The sequence below is a fragment of the Gadus chalcogrammus genome, chromosome 4 (genome assembly GCF_026213295.1).
Source record: "Gadus chalcogrammus isolate NIFS_2021 chromosome 4, NIFS_Gcha_1.0, whole genome shotgun sequence".
Taxonomy (NCBI): domain Eukaryota; kingdom Metazoa; phylum Chordata; class Actinopteri; order Gadiformes; family Gadidae; genus Gadus; species Gadus chalcogrammus.
Genome location: NC_079415.1, coordinates 13,818,456 through 13,838,876, shown reverse-complemented (window position 1 = coordinate 13,838,876; position 20,421 = coordinate 13,818,456). Strand labels below are relative to the sequence as shown.

General features: G+C 45.3%; 2 protein-coding genes across 3 annotated transcripts; both read right to left on the bottom strand.

The window, feature by feature from the left end:
• Positions 1–4,127: 4,127 nt before the first annotated feature.
• Positions 4,128–12,813, bottom strand: crkl (v-crk avian sarcoma virus CT10 oncogene homolog-like). Its single transcript, XM_056587515.1, has 3 exons — positions 11,403–12,813; positions 9,898–10,366; positions 4,128–5,827 (listed from the first exon to the last, which is right to left on the bottom strand). Exons 1-3 carry the CDS (start codon positions 11,711–11,713, stop codon positions 5,693–5,695), a joined length of 915 nt encoding a protein of 304 aa, XP_056443490.1. The 5' UTR covers positions 11,714–12,813; the 3' UTR covers positions 4,128–5,692.
• Positions 12,814–13,956: 1,143 nt separating this feature from the next.
• si:ch211-222n4.2 (uncharacterized protein LOC101885505 homolog) lies at positions 13,957–20,396 on the bottom strand. 2 transcript variants are annotated; one of them, XM_056587513.1, is made up of 8 exons: positions 19,047–20,396; positions 18,480–18,869; positions 17,852–17,899; positions 17,445–17,580; positions 16,523–16,715; positions 15,746–15,846; positions 15,581–15,640; positions 13,957–15,225 (listed from the first exon to the last, which is right to left on the bottom strand). In XM_056587513.1, the coding sequence occupies exons 2-8, from the start codon at positions 18,859–18,861 to the stop codon at positions 15,084–15,086; spliced, it is 1,062 nt and encodes a 353-aa protein (XP_056443488.1). In that variant the 5' UTR covers positions 18,862–18,869; positions 19,047–20,396; the 3' UTR covers positions 13,957–15,083. The 2 variants fall into 2 exon arrangements, with proteins under 2 accessions (XP_056443488.1, XP_056443487.1); XM_056587512.1 differs by having other exon boundaries at positions 13,958–15,225; positions 18,480–20,396.
• Between the last annotated feature and the right edge of the window lie 25 nt (positions 20,397–20,421).

Here is a 20,421-nt window from a genome sequence, read left to right as displayed (position 1 = left end):
TAAATAAATAAAGCCATGACAAGAAATGAAATACAATTCAAGGAATCATTCGATGATTGATACATAATCGAGATACATAATTCATACATATCCAGAAATGGATCCGCCGACTTCTTGTTGCCCAACTGTGGAACTTTTCTGCAAGTCAGTCTCAAGTCCTGCAATGTCTCTCTCAAGCACTACGACAAACCAACTGCTTTCCCTCATTCGCCTGTGGCTTCATTAGCAGATCCACGTGGTGGACTCAAAATACTGGGCAGGATCTTTGCTTTCTGGACTTTCCAATGTTAGATTTATCTGAAATTCAAGAAGAACTATCAAATACATACACATTCGTTTTTGTCATTAACATTTATGAAAATAGAAAGTTAAACCATGAGGCCCAAGTTATGTTATAATTCTAATGTGCTGACACCTAGATACTTTTGATACTGATTGTTTGTCATGCATAAATTGTTTCTGAAGAGAGAATGTTATGGTAAAATATAATAAATACCATGCCCTTCTGGGAGTCATATATAATATACAAACTTCATATAGGCATCAGCATTTTATTCATATATTTGCTATATTACGGCAGTTTTCATTTTACAGAAACACTTAATAGAAGTCATTCAATTAAGACTAAAGTGTGTTTTGTCTGGTACATTGAATCAGCTGCCTTAATCTATATGATAGCCTACACATTTGTATAATGTGTTGTGCTAAGCTCCACTGGCTAGTGGCTAGTCATAGCAGAGAGAGATGTCATGTTAAATGCCATCCCTCGTTTAATGCCAACGCTATTGGACTCAGAGATCGGCCAAACATATCTGGTGGCACGGTGGGACGGCCAACTGTCCATGTATTTATTACTAATGCTAGCAGCCTATGTAACAGATTAAAAAAAAATGTAATCATATAAATGACGTCACAAAGGCGTACATGTGTAGCAATACTTCATGTAATACTGCTGCTGATAGTTGATTAATAATGTAATTTGATTATTTAAAATTTTAAGTCATGGCTTGAAGTTTTAACCCATGTTTAAAAAAATTATGAAGTAGGGAATCCAGGGCACAAATTTTGTCTGCTCTTTCCTGGACAGAATCATGCAACACATCTGTTGATCAATTCAAACACCATCTGCTTTTAAAACTATGACACAGTCCTCAAGCATGAAGTCTGAACCAGTCCCAAGATGCACCTCAACCCTGTTCTGTTCTCCCTATCGGTGCTGAATAGCTGTTTAGGTTGTTGAATAGATAATGAGCAAAACACCTTTTGACAAGATTCTCTTTCACTTGGTAAGGATCTGGGAACTGGTTTGGAGGGGATAAGTTGTTGTGCCAAAAGGCACTGCAGTAGGAAAGATCCCCAAATAACCTAAACAACCGGTGTCCTTTTCCCCATTCAACCCCCTCCCTCGAGATGTTTGAATACCGTGTGATGCACATCCATGTATCCACCTCATAAACCTCTGTACATCACCACGGCACTGCTGTGACTTCCAAAACACGGCCTCTTCTAAAACCCCTCGTCCTTGGGAAAAGTTTTGACAGCCTCGTTCTGTAGGTCAACGAGAAAGCAGCTCTCTTTTCTTAGCACCTCATTAACATTCATTAATTGCTTCCTCCCTCCTGGGTGTCCTCCTGAATCATAACGAGCAGCCACAAAGCCTCCGACGCAGACCGGACCCTTTCATGCTCCAGATAGTCTGGCCCCGCACAGAGATATACATCACCTAGAATAGACACACACACACACACACACACACACACACACACACACACACACACACACACACACACACACACACACACACACACACACACACACACACACACACACACACACACACACACACACACACACACACACACACACGCTGTTCCCGTACACAGGGAGAGCAGGAAGAACGGGCAGTAGAGAGCCGGATAAAGAAGTACATTTTATTAACTTTTTCTGTACATTAAGGGGGTTCAATATCCGCACGGCCGTTAACCATGGCAAATATTAACACATAGAAATGGTATAATAAGAAAATAAAAAGGCACAATTTTTTTTCCAATCTTAAGTAAAAGGACAACACAAACCAAAAAGGGCTTTCTTAGAACATGAGTAAACAGCAGGAGTAATACTGTGGAGGGTGACGCGTGTTGGAGGCAGCTCCAGCCCAGGGAGGAGGGGACCAGAGGAGGGTGTATTGCTCCGTCAGTACGGGTTCATGGGGGCCAGAGAGGACCAGAACCAGTACAGGTTGGTTTCACAGACCAGGCAGCATTGAAATAGATCAAAACGTTGGAAAGAAAAACAGTAAAAGCAGCATTGGGGATAGGGGCGTCTCAGAGTCCAAGACATCATGCAAGCATCAGGTCACCAGCAGGCATTTCTGTCCCTCTTGAGAAAAATACTAAATTAAGTCACCCAGAGGGTCAGAGGTCGTGTTTTCAGAAACCGTCGACCCATCGTTTGTACATCAAGCGACAAAAGTCATTCAATAAGTGGCAACGACAAAAAGAAAAAAGGAATTCGAGAGGTTGCACAGCTGTGTCGCTGAATGACTGTGAGAATGGGGGTCCCCTAGGGAGAGAGGGTTAAGGGTGACGGGGGAAGGGTTCAGGGAAGAGAGAGACCGAGGCAGTTGTGGAGCATCTTTACAGCAGAGATGGTCGGAGCTCCCATCGTAGGGCCTTGATCACCTCCAGCTGGCGGTCACCAGAGAGAACATCACCCTCCACACCGAACGCCCACGGTCCTCCCACACTGGGATCAGTTGACACCGCCCCCGCCCCCCTCCCAGCACACCACCGCACTGCTATCATGGATGGGATCAGGGGAACACAGTAACGCTGCCTAGAAGACACACAGGAGGATTGCATGTGCAGGAGAGAAACGTTGCATTTCTCTCAAGGAAGTAAAAAAAGAAAGAAAAAAGAAGGATAAAAGGCTTTCACTGCTCAGGAGTTCTGCTCCCACCCCACCATCATTGACCTGTATCCCCACTTGCTTGGGTGTGTGTGTGGGGGGGGGGGGGGGGGGAGAGGTTGCTTACTGCATCAAAATGCTTTTGGCCCCCTAGTTAAATGGCCGCCATGTTTTTAAATAACGGTGCTTAAAAGGACTGCTGTGAAGCGATGCTTGTAGCAGCGGCTGCTATCGAGCCACGCTGGGATATAACTCTTCCCGGTACGTTCGATCGCTGCAGCATCGTACGGCTGGGTGTCCCAGACAGACACCGCAAGGGCAGCTTTAGAAACACCAATGTGTCCTGCAAATCATACGGCACCGACAACACAGTGAGATGAAGTCACACTGACATTAATGAGGACCGCTTGGCAAACAGGGCTGAGGTTGTGGGTTTGAGTCCCTGTTCTATGGTTCCACTCAGTTTCCTAAGCCATAGCACACATTATACAGCCACATATATATTATATACATCTTTTATGTATACAAGGTTCAGTCAGTCAATCTGAACCGCAGACAGGGCCTAGTGATTACATACAACAGTGATGTAATCATTTCAAGCCGTAACATTTTGGCAGGCTGTCTAGCCCTTGAAACAAAAAGCCCAGCGTTCGTACAGTAGGGTTGATTCCCTCTCTTGTGCACAACAATACTCGCATCCAAAACAAAACAAAAAAAAACCATACATCTGGAAAACAGGCTTTCAGAAAAATGTCTGACGTTTTACAACTGTAACAAATCCGTGGAAAATTGAGGACAAAACACTAAATTAAAGTCGATCGATTCCATGATGATAGTTAACACCACAGTAACACATTCTGCTTAACAAAAAACACACACACACACACACACACACACACACACACACACACACACACACACACACACACACACACACACACACACACACACACACACACACACACACACACACACACACACACACACACACACGATGAATCTGTAAATGTAAAGGACGCTTTAAGGCAAAACGATAACAGACACTAGTCCAGCTTAGGACCAGGATGTGGTGGTGGGGTGCTGGGGGAGAGGTAGGGGCACTGGGAAGAGGTGGGGGCACTGGGAAGGGGTGGGGGCACTGGGACGGGGAGGAGGGGCACTTGGAAGAGGAAGGGGCACTTGGAAGAGGAAGGGGCACTGGGAAGGGGTGGGGGCACTGGGACGGGGAGGAGGGGCACTTGGAAGAGGAAGGGGCACTTGGAAGAGGAAGGGGCACTTGGAAGAGGAAGGGGTACTGGGAAGAGGAAGGGGTACTGGGAAGAGGAAGGGGTTAGGGCTGGGCGGTATGTCGATATTTGAAATATTTCGATATTTTTTCAAACGAGATGTGGAATGAGACAATATCGTCAACATCAATATAGTTTAATTTGCGTTGAAAGTACAGCATATTTTATCCAAATAACAGCAGTTTCGAACCGCAATTGCCGCCTGCTATTTTGTAACTCTGCTAATCTCTCTCCCGCTCTGCCTCCGGCTCACACAGCACTTTTTTAAAATCCCCTACGGCGCGAAACATGGAGTCCGCCGGCAAACGCGGCGCAGAGGAGCTTGTATGTAAGCAGAATCAAATGGCTCCATAGTTTGGAAATGTTTTGGTACAAGGTGTCTGACAAATGACAGAATCAGGTTTTTTGTAGAGAGTGCGTCAAATCTGTCGCAACCAAAGGGTTGAGTACGACTAACCTCTTCCAACACCCAAAATCTTAAGCTGTCGCGACATTAATAACTTTTTATTCAGATAAAGGCCGTACAGAAATTGTCCCAAAATGATTGCGGACACCATGTCACGATTCAATTCTGTGCTTCAGATTGATGAGGAAGTGGAAGAACCAGCGACGTAGGAGAACCCGAACGTCGGGTTCTCGTTCGGGAGATATATTAATAATATAATTATTATTAATATGTAGGCTAATAAGATTCATAATATTCCGTAGGCGCATACAGCTTTTGGCCGTGATATTATATTATATTGTAATGTTCGGCAGCTTCAACGTTCAAACTGTATTCAATTCCGAACGGTAGGAATAGTAACGGTAAATCCAAACGGTAGGTAGGTAGGTAGGCTATAGTAATACAGTAGCTCCACGGTAACTCCCCCCACCCCCCCATCAGCAAGGCAGGTTAACGAGCACAGCGACGCAGGCAGGCTGGAAATGAGAGCACAGCGGCGCCACCAATGTAGAATGAAGAGTTTGAGCGCGGCAACAGCAACTATGTTATTGCGTCAACAAATATCGATATTTATCTTATATCGATATTCTGCTTGAAGATATCGAGATGTGACTGTTGGTCCATATCGCCCAGCCCTAGGAGCGGTACTGGGAAGAGGTGGGGGCACTGGGAAGGGGAGGAAGGGGCACTGGGAAGGGGAGGAAGGGGCACTGGGAAGGGGAGGAAGGGGCACTGTGAAGGGGAGGAAGGGGCAATGGGAAGGGGAGGAAGGGGCACTGGGAAGGGAAGTAGGGGGCACTGGGAAGGGGAGGAAGGGGCACTGTGAAGTAGAAGGGGCACTGGGAACATGTGGGCGCACTGGGAAGGGGAGGATCCAGATAGTAGTCCAGAGCTGTAAACAGTCAGAAGCCTCGCAGGTTGCACAGGCGTGACAATAGAGGGGGTGCTCTCAGTGTGTAGCCCTAAGCAGGCAAGCGCGTAGTCGTAGGGACACTGTGGGGCGGGGGTAGACAGCCAGCTAGATTGGGGGTGTTTCACACGCGGCGCTGTTGGCTCAGTCACTCTCGTCTGGATTCTGGGGGTCCATTATTTTGACGTGGGTGAAGGGAAACAAGCCTCGCCTCCCATTCACCTCACCCTCCCATTGGCCGCTGATGTTCATCCGCATCACCTTGACGATGTCCCCCACCTGTGGAGAAACACAAAAAACACACATTCAGGAACTAACCAACAACAATGAAAAAAATTAAACAGTTAAGAAAGGCACACCAAAATTCAAGCTCGGGGCTATTCCTAGGAAAGAAGGGTTATCAAGGGACGTGCTCTCCTTCGAGACCAAGGAGGTGGATAGCCCCAATCCAGCCTTCTGGAAGAGATGCCTGATTTACAAATTGCAAAGTTGCGACAACCGTGGTATCTCGAAACAAGGACAGAATGTTAAAACGAGATAACCAAAAGTGTATTCATGCAAAGGCAGCATCTAGTCGTTACAACAAACCATGCATTATTCATAACATCTCGAACTGCTGGAGGTTTATATAAAAGTATCTAGACATGTGCCTCAGAGTCTAACAACCCCGGCACTACAGATTTTCAGCAAGGGGCCGAACTGCTTTACGACTTCGCTAAATAACATTGCACAATCAGATGCATAGGCTCTCAATCCAGGTATAAAAAAATAACAGTGAAATGTCATCATCAAGATAGTGGACAAATCTCCAAAATGAAAGCGTGGAAAGCCCCGTCTGAAAGTCACCGTTATCTGTGATTATAGGTATCCATGGGCTCGTGGATGAATTTGCATCGCAATCATCTTATCTGGAGTAGCCAGAGAAGCTGAATGCGGTGATAAGCAACTACGTTCTTCATCACATAGGACTACACTGATTTACAATTCGAAAGAAACCAAGACCCAGACAAAATGAAAAACAATGCATACCCGTTAAGAAGCTGCAAATCACAGCTGACTATAAGAACCATGTTGTTCAGGAGTACAGATCTAGTATGCCTACATGTATACTATGGAGACTGTGGGTTAAACCAAGGACTTCTGGTGACTAGGGTGTCTTAACTTCCTCCATCATCTTCTTCCTGGTCCCCCAAAAGACCAGTGAAAACCTCATGCTGAGACCCTGCATAGCGGGTGTGAGCTCCAGGCTGGGCCCTGCTCACACCCAGAGGATTGGAACCAAGGGATGCCGTTGTCCCTGCCTGCCGTGAGAACATGTCAAACAGTATGCGTTGGGAGTGACTCAAATGAGTAATTTACAGCGTTTGGCCATCGAGGCCAAAGTGGGTAATTGTGTGTTAATCGATGGGGAATTCCATAATTGTGTGTGTGCGTCCATAATTAACAGTTTGACATCGCCTATCCTAAATGAGTACACATTAAGTTATTGCAGTTCTTTTATCTAATAAAATGAGGCAAAAAAGCTATTGGCTACTAACTATCCTTAATAAAAGTGTGCTAAATGACAAAGATAAATAGATCACACTTTACACTTCTAGATCACACAGTTCTACACTCTGTACTGTCCCTCACAACCATAAAACCAGTTTGGTCATCTGAGCCACATATGCTGCGCACTGTGGTGGATCCGGTCTAGGCTAGCGCCTGCATGCATCTTGACAGGAAACCCACTACGGATGTTTCTAGTATCTACACATCAGGTCTCACAGTATCCGCAAAACTTGTCACCTGGGACTCTTCGAGTTACCCAACACCGAGAACCAGTGAAATCCCCATCCAAAGCATTTTTCTCCAATCCGCGGTGTATCTGCAGCATTCATCTGTCTATCCAACACCAGTTCACCCTTGAGTCAGCACAGGGCCTTAATCCCAGGTCGTAAGCCAGACCTGCTGCCTGAATTTGTTCACACCAAACAACCATTTAGACTGAACACGTGCAAACGACATGATCCAATGCTGACCAATTTCGCTTACCCAATGAACGCTTCTGATCTTAAAAGAGCATCGCTCGATAAAAATGATTAGCAGACTACTTCAAGACTTGGTGGTTTAGGTTTATAGGATGCAGACGATACTCTGATTCAAAGATAAAAATCCCATTTGACCCAGACACCTCACATTTTGGTTTAGATGGAATTTAGTTTTTAACTAAAATGTATTAAAATGATCAGAATTAGTTTTTTTTATTGATCAATTATGTTTGCAAAAATGATATCCAATTGTATATCTTCTTGGTTTTTCCAAATTTATGCAATTAATTGATGAGGCTTATATTAGTTTTAAATAGCTTGACATCTCAAATTGGCTTCATGTACTGGAACTGTGATGTTAATTGAAAAAGTTTGCTTTATATATACTTGAAGGATCAGGTTCCATTTCCAAGTAATATTATGACAGACTTATTGAAAGAGCTGCACAATGTAGTTTCTCTTTGCTGCTCGTAATAGATTCAAACTGAGAGGAAGCGAAAGTAAACTTGCAAAAGTCATGGCTACTGAAAAACTATGGCAATGCCAAATGCGTTTTGCCAGGTACAGACATGAACGTGAAGATGATTGTTTATTGTGCAGCTTTGTGGAGTCCCTGGCATGCTTAGGACATGACTTCCTGGAAGATTTCCACCAATGGGACTCGAGGCCAACCCAATTGAGTCTCAAAAGTCACATGACCGGAATCACTTGAGGCCCGTTTTCAACCCAGTCTGATCCAAATCCGATTTTTTGAGTGTCGCAGGCAGTTGTGGTCTCTCTCACACACACACACACACACACACACACACACACACACACACACACACACACACACACACACACACACACACACACACACACACACACACACACACACACACACACACACACACACACACACACACACACACACACAGTTTTAATCGCATATTTTTTCTTTACTTCCTCTTTGTCAGTGTTTCACAGCTGTTTTATAGAAAGGACGACAGCGGAATAATAAAATACCAGGATGGCCTCAGTTCTAAACAGATCTTTGAACAATGGAAGAATACATCCATTTCAAGGTTTTTAATTGGTCCAGTTCTGGCAGACCTTGCTTCCGCTGGCTGGCTGCTGCAATATAATATGTTGTTGTAATGTATAGCAGCCAGGGTAAAGAATATGGGAGTGAAGACCAGAAAAGTCTGTAGACCAAGACAAACGAAGAAGAAGAAATGCAAGGCAAGCTGCAAGGCAATGCAAGTACGGATTTCTTGACTGGGAATCGACATAAAATCGGTAGCAATGGATGGGCAGGGATTATACTAAACTAAACAGCTTACTAGCCCTGATGGCTAAATCAATTCGTCAACGACTGAAAATTTTAATTGATATGTTTGTCATACCATTGTCAATAATAACGGCATAACAGTTCAAGAGTATTTTGTTATTGTTTTGCATGTTATCCATAATAGCTAGCTACCAAGACTCCCACAGAATAAATTCTGAGATCTGCCTCCGTCCCGATGGGCTTTTATACAGATGAACCAACACATTGATCTGGCCCACCACGAGGCTGCCACTGTCCTTTATTGGTAATCTATGGATGAGTTCACCAAACAGTACACTGCCAAGTCACCAGGCCAAACATTACTCAGCATTTCTTCACTCAGAAATAGCTGACTGCATTTTCCCTTTAGAGAGTCAACACAGGGTGATTAATAGACCCTGGATTCCATTCAAAACGGTAGCAGAGCACCACATCGCTGAGGAAAAGGGCAGCTTTGGAGGGAATGTAAATGCTATGGATAGGAGAGTTGTTTTGAAAGTGGGTTGCACGTAATAGTACATTATGCTAAGCCATAGCATAACATAACAATCTCATGTGGCTACAATAGTTCATCCGATATGGATGGTGGTGGTTGGTTTACAAGTCAAATTCAAATGCAATTTCCCCCATTGTGATTGAAGAACACTTGCATTGATAGTGGTATCGGTCACATCAATCACTTATAAAGCCCAACATGTGGCCATGCCTGTTAATCCTTAAGATCATGTCATCTGAAAAGCTGTCTCAACAAACAACAGAGCTTCACCTATAACTAAACCTCCAGCCTCTGTGTGAACCCACTCCATCTCTTCAGGTGTTCACATTGCATTCTCTGATTATTTGGAAAGCTTTGCCTCAAATGTTTCCTAATATAATGTATCGTAAGTTTCTTTACGTTATTCCAATTTTCCTACTGTGGAAAAGCTGACATATTTACAAAAGAAGTGTGAACTAAAGTGTAGCCTGATGTGTACAGCCGCGTGGATCATAGACCAACAACGTGTGCGTACCTCTAGAGCCAGGGCCGTCTTGTCATAGGCACAGGGGACTCTCCTCTGGATGGCCTTAGCCATGACGGGCCCGTTGGCCAGGGATGGCCCCGGGGAGATCAGGGCGGCCGGGGCCCCGGGGGGCAGCGGGGTCGGGGTCTGGGGCTGGGCGTAGGCGTGGGCGTGCGAGGGCTCGGGGATGCCGTAGCTGTTGGAGTTGCGGGAGCCGTGCGGCGGCTGGCCGGGGTGCGGGGCCTGGCGGGCGAACTTCTCCACGTAGGGCACGGGGATCATGCCCACGCGGCCCTCCTTGCTCTTGGCGCTCCACCACTGCTCCTCCGGCTTCTCCAGGATGATCAGCAGCTCGCCTTTCTTGAAGGGCAGGTCCTCGGCGTCATGACCCAGGAAGTCGTACAGCGCCCGCACGTACTCAAGGTTGTCGTCGGGGGGGCCCATGGGCTGTACCGGGCCTGAGACAGGGCTGGCGTACCTGCAGCAGGGCCATTGTTACAGGGGAAGACATGAGGAACAACATTAGCAACGATAGAATAAAGAGAGGATCGCTCTTTAAAGCTTTTTGCTCCCACCACTTCTAACAGTATTTTAAACTCAGACGGAAAATACCCTGCTAGTGTCAATGGTTGATTTCTTTACTCCACCAGGATTAGGTGTTATTCTTCATGAATGCATTGCTGCTTCAGCACCATAAACCCTAGGCTCAGGGACAACCAAGTATCCCTAGGTGGCTCAGATCGTTGCCAAATTGCCAGTCATGCAAGAGTCAGATTAGGTTAAGTTTTTGAACTATCAAGGGAAGCACCTCTGACTACAGTCACCACCGTCCCTGTAACCTGATCTAGTAAAGCCTATTGTGTATTCTCTACATGCGTGTGTATTAGTATGTCATCTCCAAATAAACAATTCTAGGTCATAGTATTCCAAAGGAATCCTTTTGTTTGAATTTACAAAGACACAGAAACACACATTTGTGTCAACTTGGGAGGAACTCTGACAGACATTCCAAAAATTAACCGTGAACCAAAATTATTTGCAACATGCAAACAATTGTGCATGTGGTATGAACCGTTGTCCACGCCTCCATGGTCTAGTTGTAAACAAAAAGACAAGATAAACAGATATTATTTCCATTACACGTGTATGTATTCGGGAGCACATGAACTTGCTCACTTGTCATATTACAAATCCGTTCGCTTTCATTTCCATACTGGCGCAGGCACACCACACCACACCTCCCTACAGACCGCCCAGAGCAGTGAGATATGTGGGAGGTGTTGGAGCGTGTTCCAGCCCCGGCATGCCAGCTACAATCGAACAAGGCCGTTTGAATAAAGGCTTAATCAGAGCATAATTGCGGGAACCGTGGTAATACTTCATATGTAGCAATCCGGTTGATCAAAACACGGATGATCCTCAGAGTAACTCACTTGCTCGTCATAATGAGATATGTTAGATACAGGCAAGAGATTGAAGACATTAGCCAACACCTGAATGGAGCAGTCACTCACCTCGATGCTGGCTCTATCAACGTGGTGGTGTCCAGGTAGTGGATCTTATAGAACTCCAGAAGGGCGGCGAGGTGCTCGAACTCCTGGTCCCCTATCTTAAACCTCTTGCTCGTCAAAGAGTTTATAATATAGTGGGACACTTTTGAATTCTCAGATACTGACAGCACGTAGTCACCCGGGCAGGTCGACGAATCCCTCACCAGGAACATACCATGTCTCTGTCCCTGCAATCTGTTCTGAGCCTCCTGTCGAGACACCGGTCCGAAATACCAGGCGGACCGATCGGACGAGTCGAACCGTGCCGCGGACATGATTCTCTCTGCGCGAAAATAAATAAACAAACTAAAATAGAAATTACGAGTAGACTAACAGCTACACAATAAATTAAAAGCCTCGTGAAGCCGCCGGGCTGGAGGAACAGAGCGATCTACCGGATCTTGAGATCCAGGGCAGGGCGGTCGGCGCTGACGTTCTCGAAAGGTTTTCTACCAAGAAGGTGCAGGATCCGGAGACCTCCACCGGACCAGGACCCGACGTTCAGGGTCAGGCTTCGACTAGCTGGCTCAAACTTTGGGACATAATGTGTCTCCCTTGTCTTGAGGCAATGGCGACGGGCGGTGCGAGCGGCCGACACTTGGACGAAAGACCCACATCCAGTGCGGTTCAGAGCAGCAAATGATTCAAAACGACGGTTCCCCTTTTCGTTCCTTCTTCCGACAAAGTGAGCAGTTCTGTTAAAACTACTCCTCTGCCGCCCCGGTCACGCCTGAGAACGGAAAAGGTGAACCTACAGTGGCATCAAACCGGGTCCTCATAACGGCGCCATAATGCGGACGGCCACAGGTCGGACACAGTTACAGTCGCTGGTCGATCCGAGTGTAAAACACGAGTCACGGAAGCGTCTCAGAGGTCCCCGTCTTGAGTCGGAGAAGACTTTTGGAAGCGGTAGCAGTCAAAAATGGCGGCCTGGAACACGTCTTCACATCAAATGCGTTAATAACAGTGACCTGCCGGCACATGCGTGCGACCTGGGAGGGTTACAAAACGAGCGCAGGGTTCGCGCGCACTCCAGTCACCGCTTTGTATGTATTTCCAGTTCGCGCAGGGCTGTGTTTTATACTTTCCACGGTTCTCTGCGCAGCAGCCCCCCTCTCGCAAGCCGCTCGAGTGAGACTATGCGAGAGCGAAAAATGGCGACGGGAGGGCAGGTCTGCGCGCTCCCACTCTCTAGCCGCACGTCACGGACCGCTCGAGGAGGCTGGCTCGAGCTCCCCGCCAGCCAGGTGACGAGTGTGGACGGAGAGAGAGGTCGACGGTGAGAGTCCCTCGTGGTCATAACGGGGTTCATCGATACGACTCCAGATCGACATTTAAAGGTTTATAAGTCATTTGAAACCTAGGTAACATGATACAACCATGTCGTCGGTGATACTTTATAAAAAAAAAATCCAGTCATTAGTAAGTTATAAGCTTTTAGTTCATTACAAATGATTTAATATACCTGATGATTAAATTGCTTTAATGTTACGATAATGCTTTGTTCATAATGAACTAAAGGCTTTAAATTACTTAAGTTATTGTATGGTGATACCATATCTTCCATTTCCGTCGTAGTTCCTGGAACCATATCGTCATGAAACTCAGTTTAGGGCCCACAGTTCACACGACTTATGATGATATGATTCTACTCTTCCGAGCTCTCGTCAATGAGTCTTTTATCGGAGACAAGGTGGGAGAAAGGCCATAAATCCCTTTGTAATGACATATTCTTAGTCTTAACACAATCCTCCTGAATTAATATAGTGTGAGATGTAAACAACAAGGCTGTATTCAAAACAAGCAAGTCATAAAACATACTATTGTAGTGTATAGTCTATATTTCTTAGCAAACAATCAGAAAATCTTAATTCATCTGATCTGAGAGATCCCTGCCCCTTTTTAAGAATCACTCAATATTGCACACAACATGAACACAAGCACAAACAGGAGTCAGGGAGGGGGCTGGGTGGTGGGTTTACTTCTGCTTATGGCATAAAGAGGTAGTTCTCTCGGGCTACCAAACCAGGCAGTCACTGAGGCTCCAGTTCAGCCCCAGTAGACTGCAGCTGGCTGGCAGGACGCTGCCCGCTCCAGCAACACTCGCTGAATGCTAATAGACACTGAGCCACTGGTTGGAACTGGCTATAGTGCCGGCCAGTTCCCACATCGCCCTACAAAGGCTCTGTGATGCAACAAAGTGGCACGGCCAATGCTGGTGAATTATTCGTCCTAGGCCCTGACCACTGACAATGGACGCCGGGCGGCCTTATTGTGTGTGGTTCTGCAGAGCTTCTCTTCCCCCCATACAATGTAGCCGTGTAAGGCACGTTAAGCGGGAACACCAGGGCCATGATGGTTTTGGCTTATAATAATAATAAATGAAATTTATCTAGCGCTTAATATGGTACTCTAAGACGCTTTAAATATTATAGTATCTGATAAATGGCATTTGAGATGTTTCTCCTTCATGTTGTATATCTATGGTTTATTTAGAAACAATTATATGCCACGCAAGAGGAACATGTGAGGTCGTCCCGAATATGTGCAAAATAGAGTGAGTAACAAGGAAGCTGTATAGAAGACTTGGCTTTACTCTTTCGTTAATAACAAAGTGGTTTATTTTTATTAACCACAGACAATGCCACACAACAGTCTGTAGGCATGTCTCTATTCATTGTGAAAGCAACTTCCTTCATAGGAACAGCCCCTGGTGGAGGAGGGCTGACGATGACTACTTTTGCATAAAGTAGTCATCGTTGAGTGAGTCAAACTTGCATATTCAAACAATGGGACCTCTTAAATTACTGACTGACCTAGGGTAGATCGCTGACCTAGAGTTTAATAAAGTCTCAGTAGTCGTTTCAAGTAATTTTTATGATCTTCATATATTTTCATAAGTTTGACATAGGTATGGCAATGTCATTACAAATCCTCAGTGAATGCGTATTAATATAAAGGCTAAATCTAGCCAGACTGTTATGGATTTGTAGACTGGGTAGCCCCGCCCATTCTGCCTGCGATTTGAGTTCGCCCTGCACAAGGGTCTGGAGAAGAGCAATACATTTCTTTCTGCTTCCGATACGATTTTGTGGGAGCCAATCACCAAGCTGGCTTTTCCCCTAGGCGCACTATTGGCTGGTTTAACACAATGACGTCAGAGAAGCGACGGCAAGTAGCCAATCGCGTACAGAGTCAGTTGAACTAGGCCTGTTCATCAAGCCTCTTGTGCTGAAGAAAATGACGGCAGCTTCCCCAGACCAACGTGCAATCTTTGATTGAGCTTGGTCTGGCAATAGCTAGACTAATGGATTTGGTCGGTTTGGGGACAGTGCTGTACATCAAATTAGTTCTTCCACCACTAGAGGGCGCTGTTTTTGTATAATTTGCTAATACAATGAAACGCATGCACGCATAAGAATCAAAGTCATGTTAAAGTTTATTCTACCGAGTGGATGTTTCAAACCATGGAGCCGCATACATGAGGACGCATTTGTGAGCTTTAGTCTGACCTCAGCTTCATGCCATAGTTCATTTTGAGTTCCTTGTTTGATGTTTGTACTTCGTCTGGTGGGATGGCCCTGAGGGGGCCCTGAGGGGGCCCTGTGGGAGTCGTGAACACATTTTGAGACACCTGGAGCTTGCTCACTGCATGGTCCGTTTCAAGCGGCTCCTCTGCGCCGCCTGGCCCCTCCTTTGTCTCTCTAGGATGGTGGAGCTCAGACTCTGATGCTTCAGCGCCGGGAGGATCACTGCGTCCGCCTCCCTGGGCTGAGGTGGCCTGGGGCTGGGAAGAAGGAGGGCACAGGGCGTGTGGAAGACCCAATAGTAGCTCCAACCACAGGGGATTGGAGAGTGAGAGTAATTCACATGCCTTTTGATTGGTCACCCTGTGAAAGCTTTACTACACGTGACCACGTGTCTGATTTGACATGCATAGAACACTAATGTGGAACTTGAGCTAGGCTTAGACAGTCGGGACTCGGGACACAGGTTAGCTTTACCTTCCAGGTTGTACAGGTTGTTATTTAATTTAAAAAACGAGACCTTCCCAAACAAAGATTGATGATTGTAAGATTGCTTGCTTAGATTAGTTTAAAATATAACTAAAACTAAAACAAGTGTAAGGTTTGTCCACCTACGTTTTCTTTGGGAGCTGTTTATGTGCGAGCGGTGGAAACCTCTCTGTCGACAAAGTCTTGCTGTAAAGTACAAAAAAAGAAGGATAATAATACTTGACTACAAACATGTCTGGCTAATGCATGCCTCTGCCGTGTTAACCATATGATAGGACTCTGTCGTCCTACCGGGGCCCGTCTCCAAGGAAGGCCTTGGTCAGGATGTAGTTCTCTGGGCTGATCTTCTTGTGGAACACGATGTCTCTCAGAACGGCTTTAATGCGTATAATCTAGAAAAACACCAACTATTATTAAATTACATCATCAAACCTCTAAAGCTTGATTAGAATTGAACAATGTTTTTGTTTCTGTCAAAGGTTTCAACACAGATACAAAATCTTTGCACACCTTAAAGCTCTACATACCATTAGGTGAACGCTCTACCAGTGGGATTCGATCCCATAACCCTGGTAGTGTACGCGCCACGCTCTACTAGAATGAATCACGACCCTTACCCTTGTAGTGTACGTGCCAAGCTCTACTAGTGGGATTCAAACCGCTGACCCTGGTCTTGTCCAAGCCACGTTCTCCCAGTGGGATTCAAACCCCTGACTCACCTGTTCAGAGTCCACCTCGACTCTGCATAGCCACCCTCCCCCTTCTGGCCACCATTGTACACTGTATTGTGTTGTATTGTATTGTATTATATTATAGTACTTAACTGTGTAGTGTAGAAACTGCAGTAGCTGCTATCATTGCTGTAACATGGGGAATGGGTTAGCCTAGCGATTGTTGTACTTGCACTTGGTTCTATGAACATCCTTTCTGTACCGACAGCGATGTATTGTTGCACTTCTTATGACAAATGTACCTATTGTAAGTCGCTTTGGATAAAAGCGTCTGCTAAATGCACTAAATGTAAATGTAAATGACCCTTGCAGTGTTGATGCCGACCTGGTCCCTTACCTCTTGAGATTGCAGACTGTTGGTGTTGTAGAGCTGTCTGATGATGACCTCACACTCCGGCAGGGTGGGGGCCCTGGGGTGGTGCACCGGGCTGCTATGGATACGCAGCGGCTGGAGGGAGGTGATGAGCCCCCCGAGCAACCCCGGGCCGCGCTCCACCGGCCCCGCTGCTCGGGCTTCAGGAACGGCCGCGCTGCAGGGTTTGTTCATTTAATTCAATATTATTAATATTATTATTATTTATTTTGTATGTATTGGTACGTCCAAGTATGATGATAGGTCGTGATACATTAAGGCTCCAAACGTTAAATGGTTCCCTGTTACACATTCAAACATAAAAAGTTCTGTTCATTTTACATCCCAGGCTATAACTTTACCAATATTGTTATTACCAATAAATAGCTATTTTGCTATATATATATATATATATATGTATATAATATATTATATACATTAAATATTGCCATTAACCGAAATTATATATATAATTGTACATGCTATTATGTACATAACATCCGGCCCTGATTTATGCAATTTTGTGCTCATTATACAAATTCATACCTCGCCAACCAGCCATCAGTGTGATTAGAATACATTTTGATGTTTGTATGTTAATGTGTACGTTACACATTCAATGTTTTGTTTGTTTAAATTTGATTCTCAAATTAGTATAAACGGTTACTGTTCTCAAAAGGTGGCGCACATCCAAAATGTTCCACCTCCGCAAATGCAGATGTGTGGATAGATAGGGGCTCCCATAAAGTATTTTGAGTGGTTTGGTTACCTTTCACCTTAAAATTCTGCATCAGCTCATTTCCGTGCGGGTAGTGTAACTTTAACGGACTGCATGTTGGCAATTTAAGTTACACTGGAGAACCACAGTATGGGAGCAGCTGGGTGGGCTGGAGATCCCGTACCGTACCTGGCTGTGTGCTGGGGGTCCTGGTAGGGGCAGTGGGCCGCCTGCAGGGGCCGCTCCAGGTAGAGCCCTCTGCTGGCGTCACCTCCCTGAGTAGGGGGCCGGAGCCCCCGCTGACTTGGGTGTGTCGAGGCTGCACCTACAGGAGACAAGATATGATAGATGCTGGCTGTGGTCAGTATTATTAGCGTGTGATGGCTGCATATGGTCCAGCGAATGGAACTACTGCTGAGACAACTTGTCAACGAATCAATTGCTCAGGAATGGATTAACATAATAATTAATCTCACACTTTATAAGTACAATGTGTGTGTGTGTGTGTGTGTGTGTGTGTGTGTGTGTGTGTGTGTGTGTGTGTGTGTGTGTGTGTGTGTGTGTGTGTGTGTGTGTGTGGAAGGATTACAACTTACTTTTTCGGCTTAATTTTGGAGGATCCATTATCAGTTTATACTGCAAATCTGAAAACCAAAGGAACATCAGGTGGAGTACAAAATGTCAGTCCTGTCCTCTTCCCAGTTATTAGCAAAATAACCTATTGAACCACACTGTCAGCCGGCTGCTGAGATGACGTCAGCAAGAGACACGTTACGGGATTCCTTTTCAACGTGTGTGAGACAACTCTTGGTGGGGGGTCCATTGGGGAGACATGAACATGGTGGCACTGCTCGGTAACGCGACACTGGAGCAGCGCCGATTACCCCCTACAGAGAGGCATCATTCACCATCCGCTTTCCTCCCCCCGTCACAACCTTGGCGTTGCCATGCAACCACGGGATGTAAAAACCGCGTCTCAGTTTTCAGCGGCTCATCCTCGGGAGTCAATCGGGTCATTTGGACAGGACCACATTATTAGAACTGTTGTTTGAATTAATCAAATGCTTAATTGAATTAGTCAAATGAAATGTCACGCTAGTCTTCCAAATCTGCGCTCTCCTTAAATTATAACATGTGCACGAATACTTTATTTATCTTAAAGAAAAGTTCAAATCTTGTTATTAAAGACATTATTATACATTACCTCACCCACACACACCTCACCTTTATTCTCTCGCTTGAGGTCGTCTATCTCAGAATGCAGCTTGTGGAGCGTATCCCCGTGTTGCTGCTGCAGGAACGTGATGTTCCTCTGGAGCGACGCTACGCGGGTGTTCGCCACCATGTCCCCAGGGGAGCGGCCCCTGTCCCCGGGGGTGCGGCCCCTCTCTCCGCCTCCCCCGGCCGCCCGCACCGCCACCATGACCCCGGGGGAGCGGCCCCTCTCTCCGCCTCCCCCAGCCGCCCGCACCGCCTCGGGGTCTGCTCGGATCAGGGGCTGCAGGGGTTTCGGTGGTCGTGAATTTGAAACGCCAGATTTGTCCAGAAAGCCGACTCTTGTCCAGTGCGGCAGGTTCCTGACCGGCGGGAGGTGGCGGCTCGACATCCGCTGTGCTGAGGGGACAGCGGAACTATTTTAGACTGGAGCTGATCGATGCTAACGTTAGCCTCGCACCTCCCGGCCAGCCTCACACATCAGCTCATATTTGGCCTTACGGCGTGTTGACGAAACAAAGTTACACAACTCATTATTATAGTATCATTCGTCGGGATGTCGGTGAGGGGTCTCACCATTACTATTTTTGCGCAATTAAAAGCAAAGTAAACCACAGGTTTGTCACGATTTAAACCTGTTAGCTTTAGAAGCCGGAGCGTTTAACCTTCAACAGACATGCGCGTTGATCACTGACAACGTTGCCCATGACAACGGATTTTAAAGGCGATTAGACCAAAATGTCAAAACTCATCTCTAAAGTGTTTGAAGCAAAACAGAAATAAAATCGTCAAGAAGTCCAGTTGCTTAACAATTTATTAATGTTGGACATTTCAAACAGTAATGGTACATCAGAGCCATTAAGATAGTGTCTTCATTTAAATGCCCTGCAGGCGTGGACCGTATGGGGTATTTGCTCATGGCCAAAGCTTCTTTGGAAGTTTTATGGTAATATTAACTCCATGCTTCCCGTGTCATATTTACAATAAGAACAATAACTTAATATACAATATTTACACATGGTACCGAAAAAGTAAGATGTGTTATGATCTTGAGCAAAGAAACACACAAAATAATCGAAATGAAATTAAAGGATATATATATATATAGATATATATATATATATATATATATCTATATCTATATCTATATCTATATCTATATCTATATATAGATATATAGATCTATACACATATACAGAGTATAAGCATCTTCCTACCACTATTAAATGAGAGTATGACTTCACAGAGACAGTAGGAACATAAGAACGTAGAAATAAGACATAGTCACGAGTCAGGGACATTATAACATCTTAAACTCTGGTCCCAAAAAGTATAATCTCCAAATTTGATTCTGCCTATCCTGTCAATCTGTGTTAATATGGTTTGATGTACATTGAATTCCTACACAATAAGAACGACCACAACAATATGATAACTATCATGATTGAGACATGACAGTGGTGATTGTAAGTAATCCTGGAAACAAAGTGTCACATGCTTCAGCTTAAAAAGGTCGGAGGTCATTTACAACCTGCTACGTACCCACAATGCACTTCAACGAGATGTGGGTAAATTCATAAGGAATGTTTTTATATTAAAAAAAGAAAAAGTAATATATAAACACACTACAACTTGAATAAATTGTGTACGCAGGCGAAATTTGCGATTAGTCTTAATAAAAGAAAAAGCAAGTACACGTGCATAAATAAAACACTTAAACCGACACATTCTCTTTACACACACACACACACACACACACACACACACACACACACACACACACACACACACACACACACACACACACACACACACACACACACACACACACACACACACACACACAGGGTTTAATGTTTTATGCGGGTTACACTTGGAGAAAAATAGACTATGTGAGGCTATGACACTGGGTTAGGGTTAGTCCTATTTCCCCCCCCCCCCCCCCCCCCCC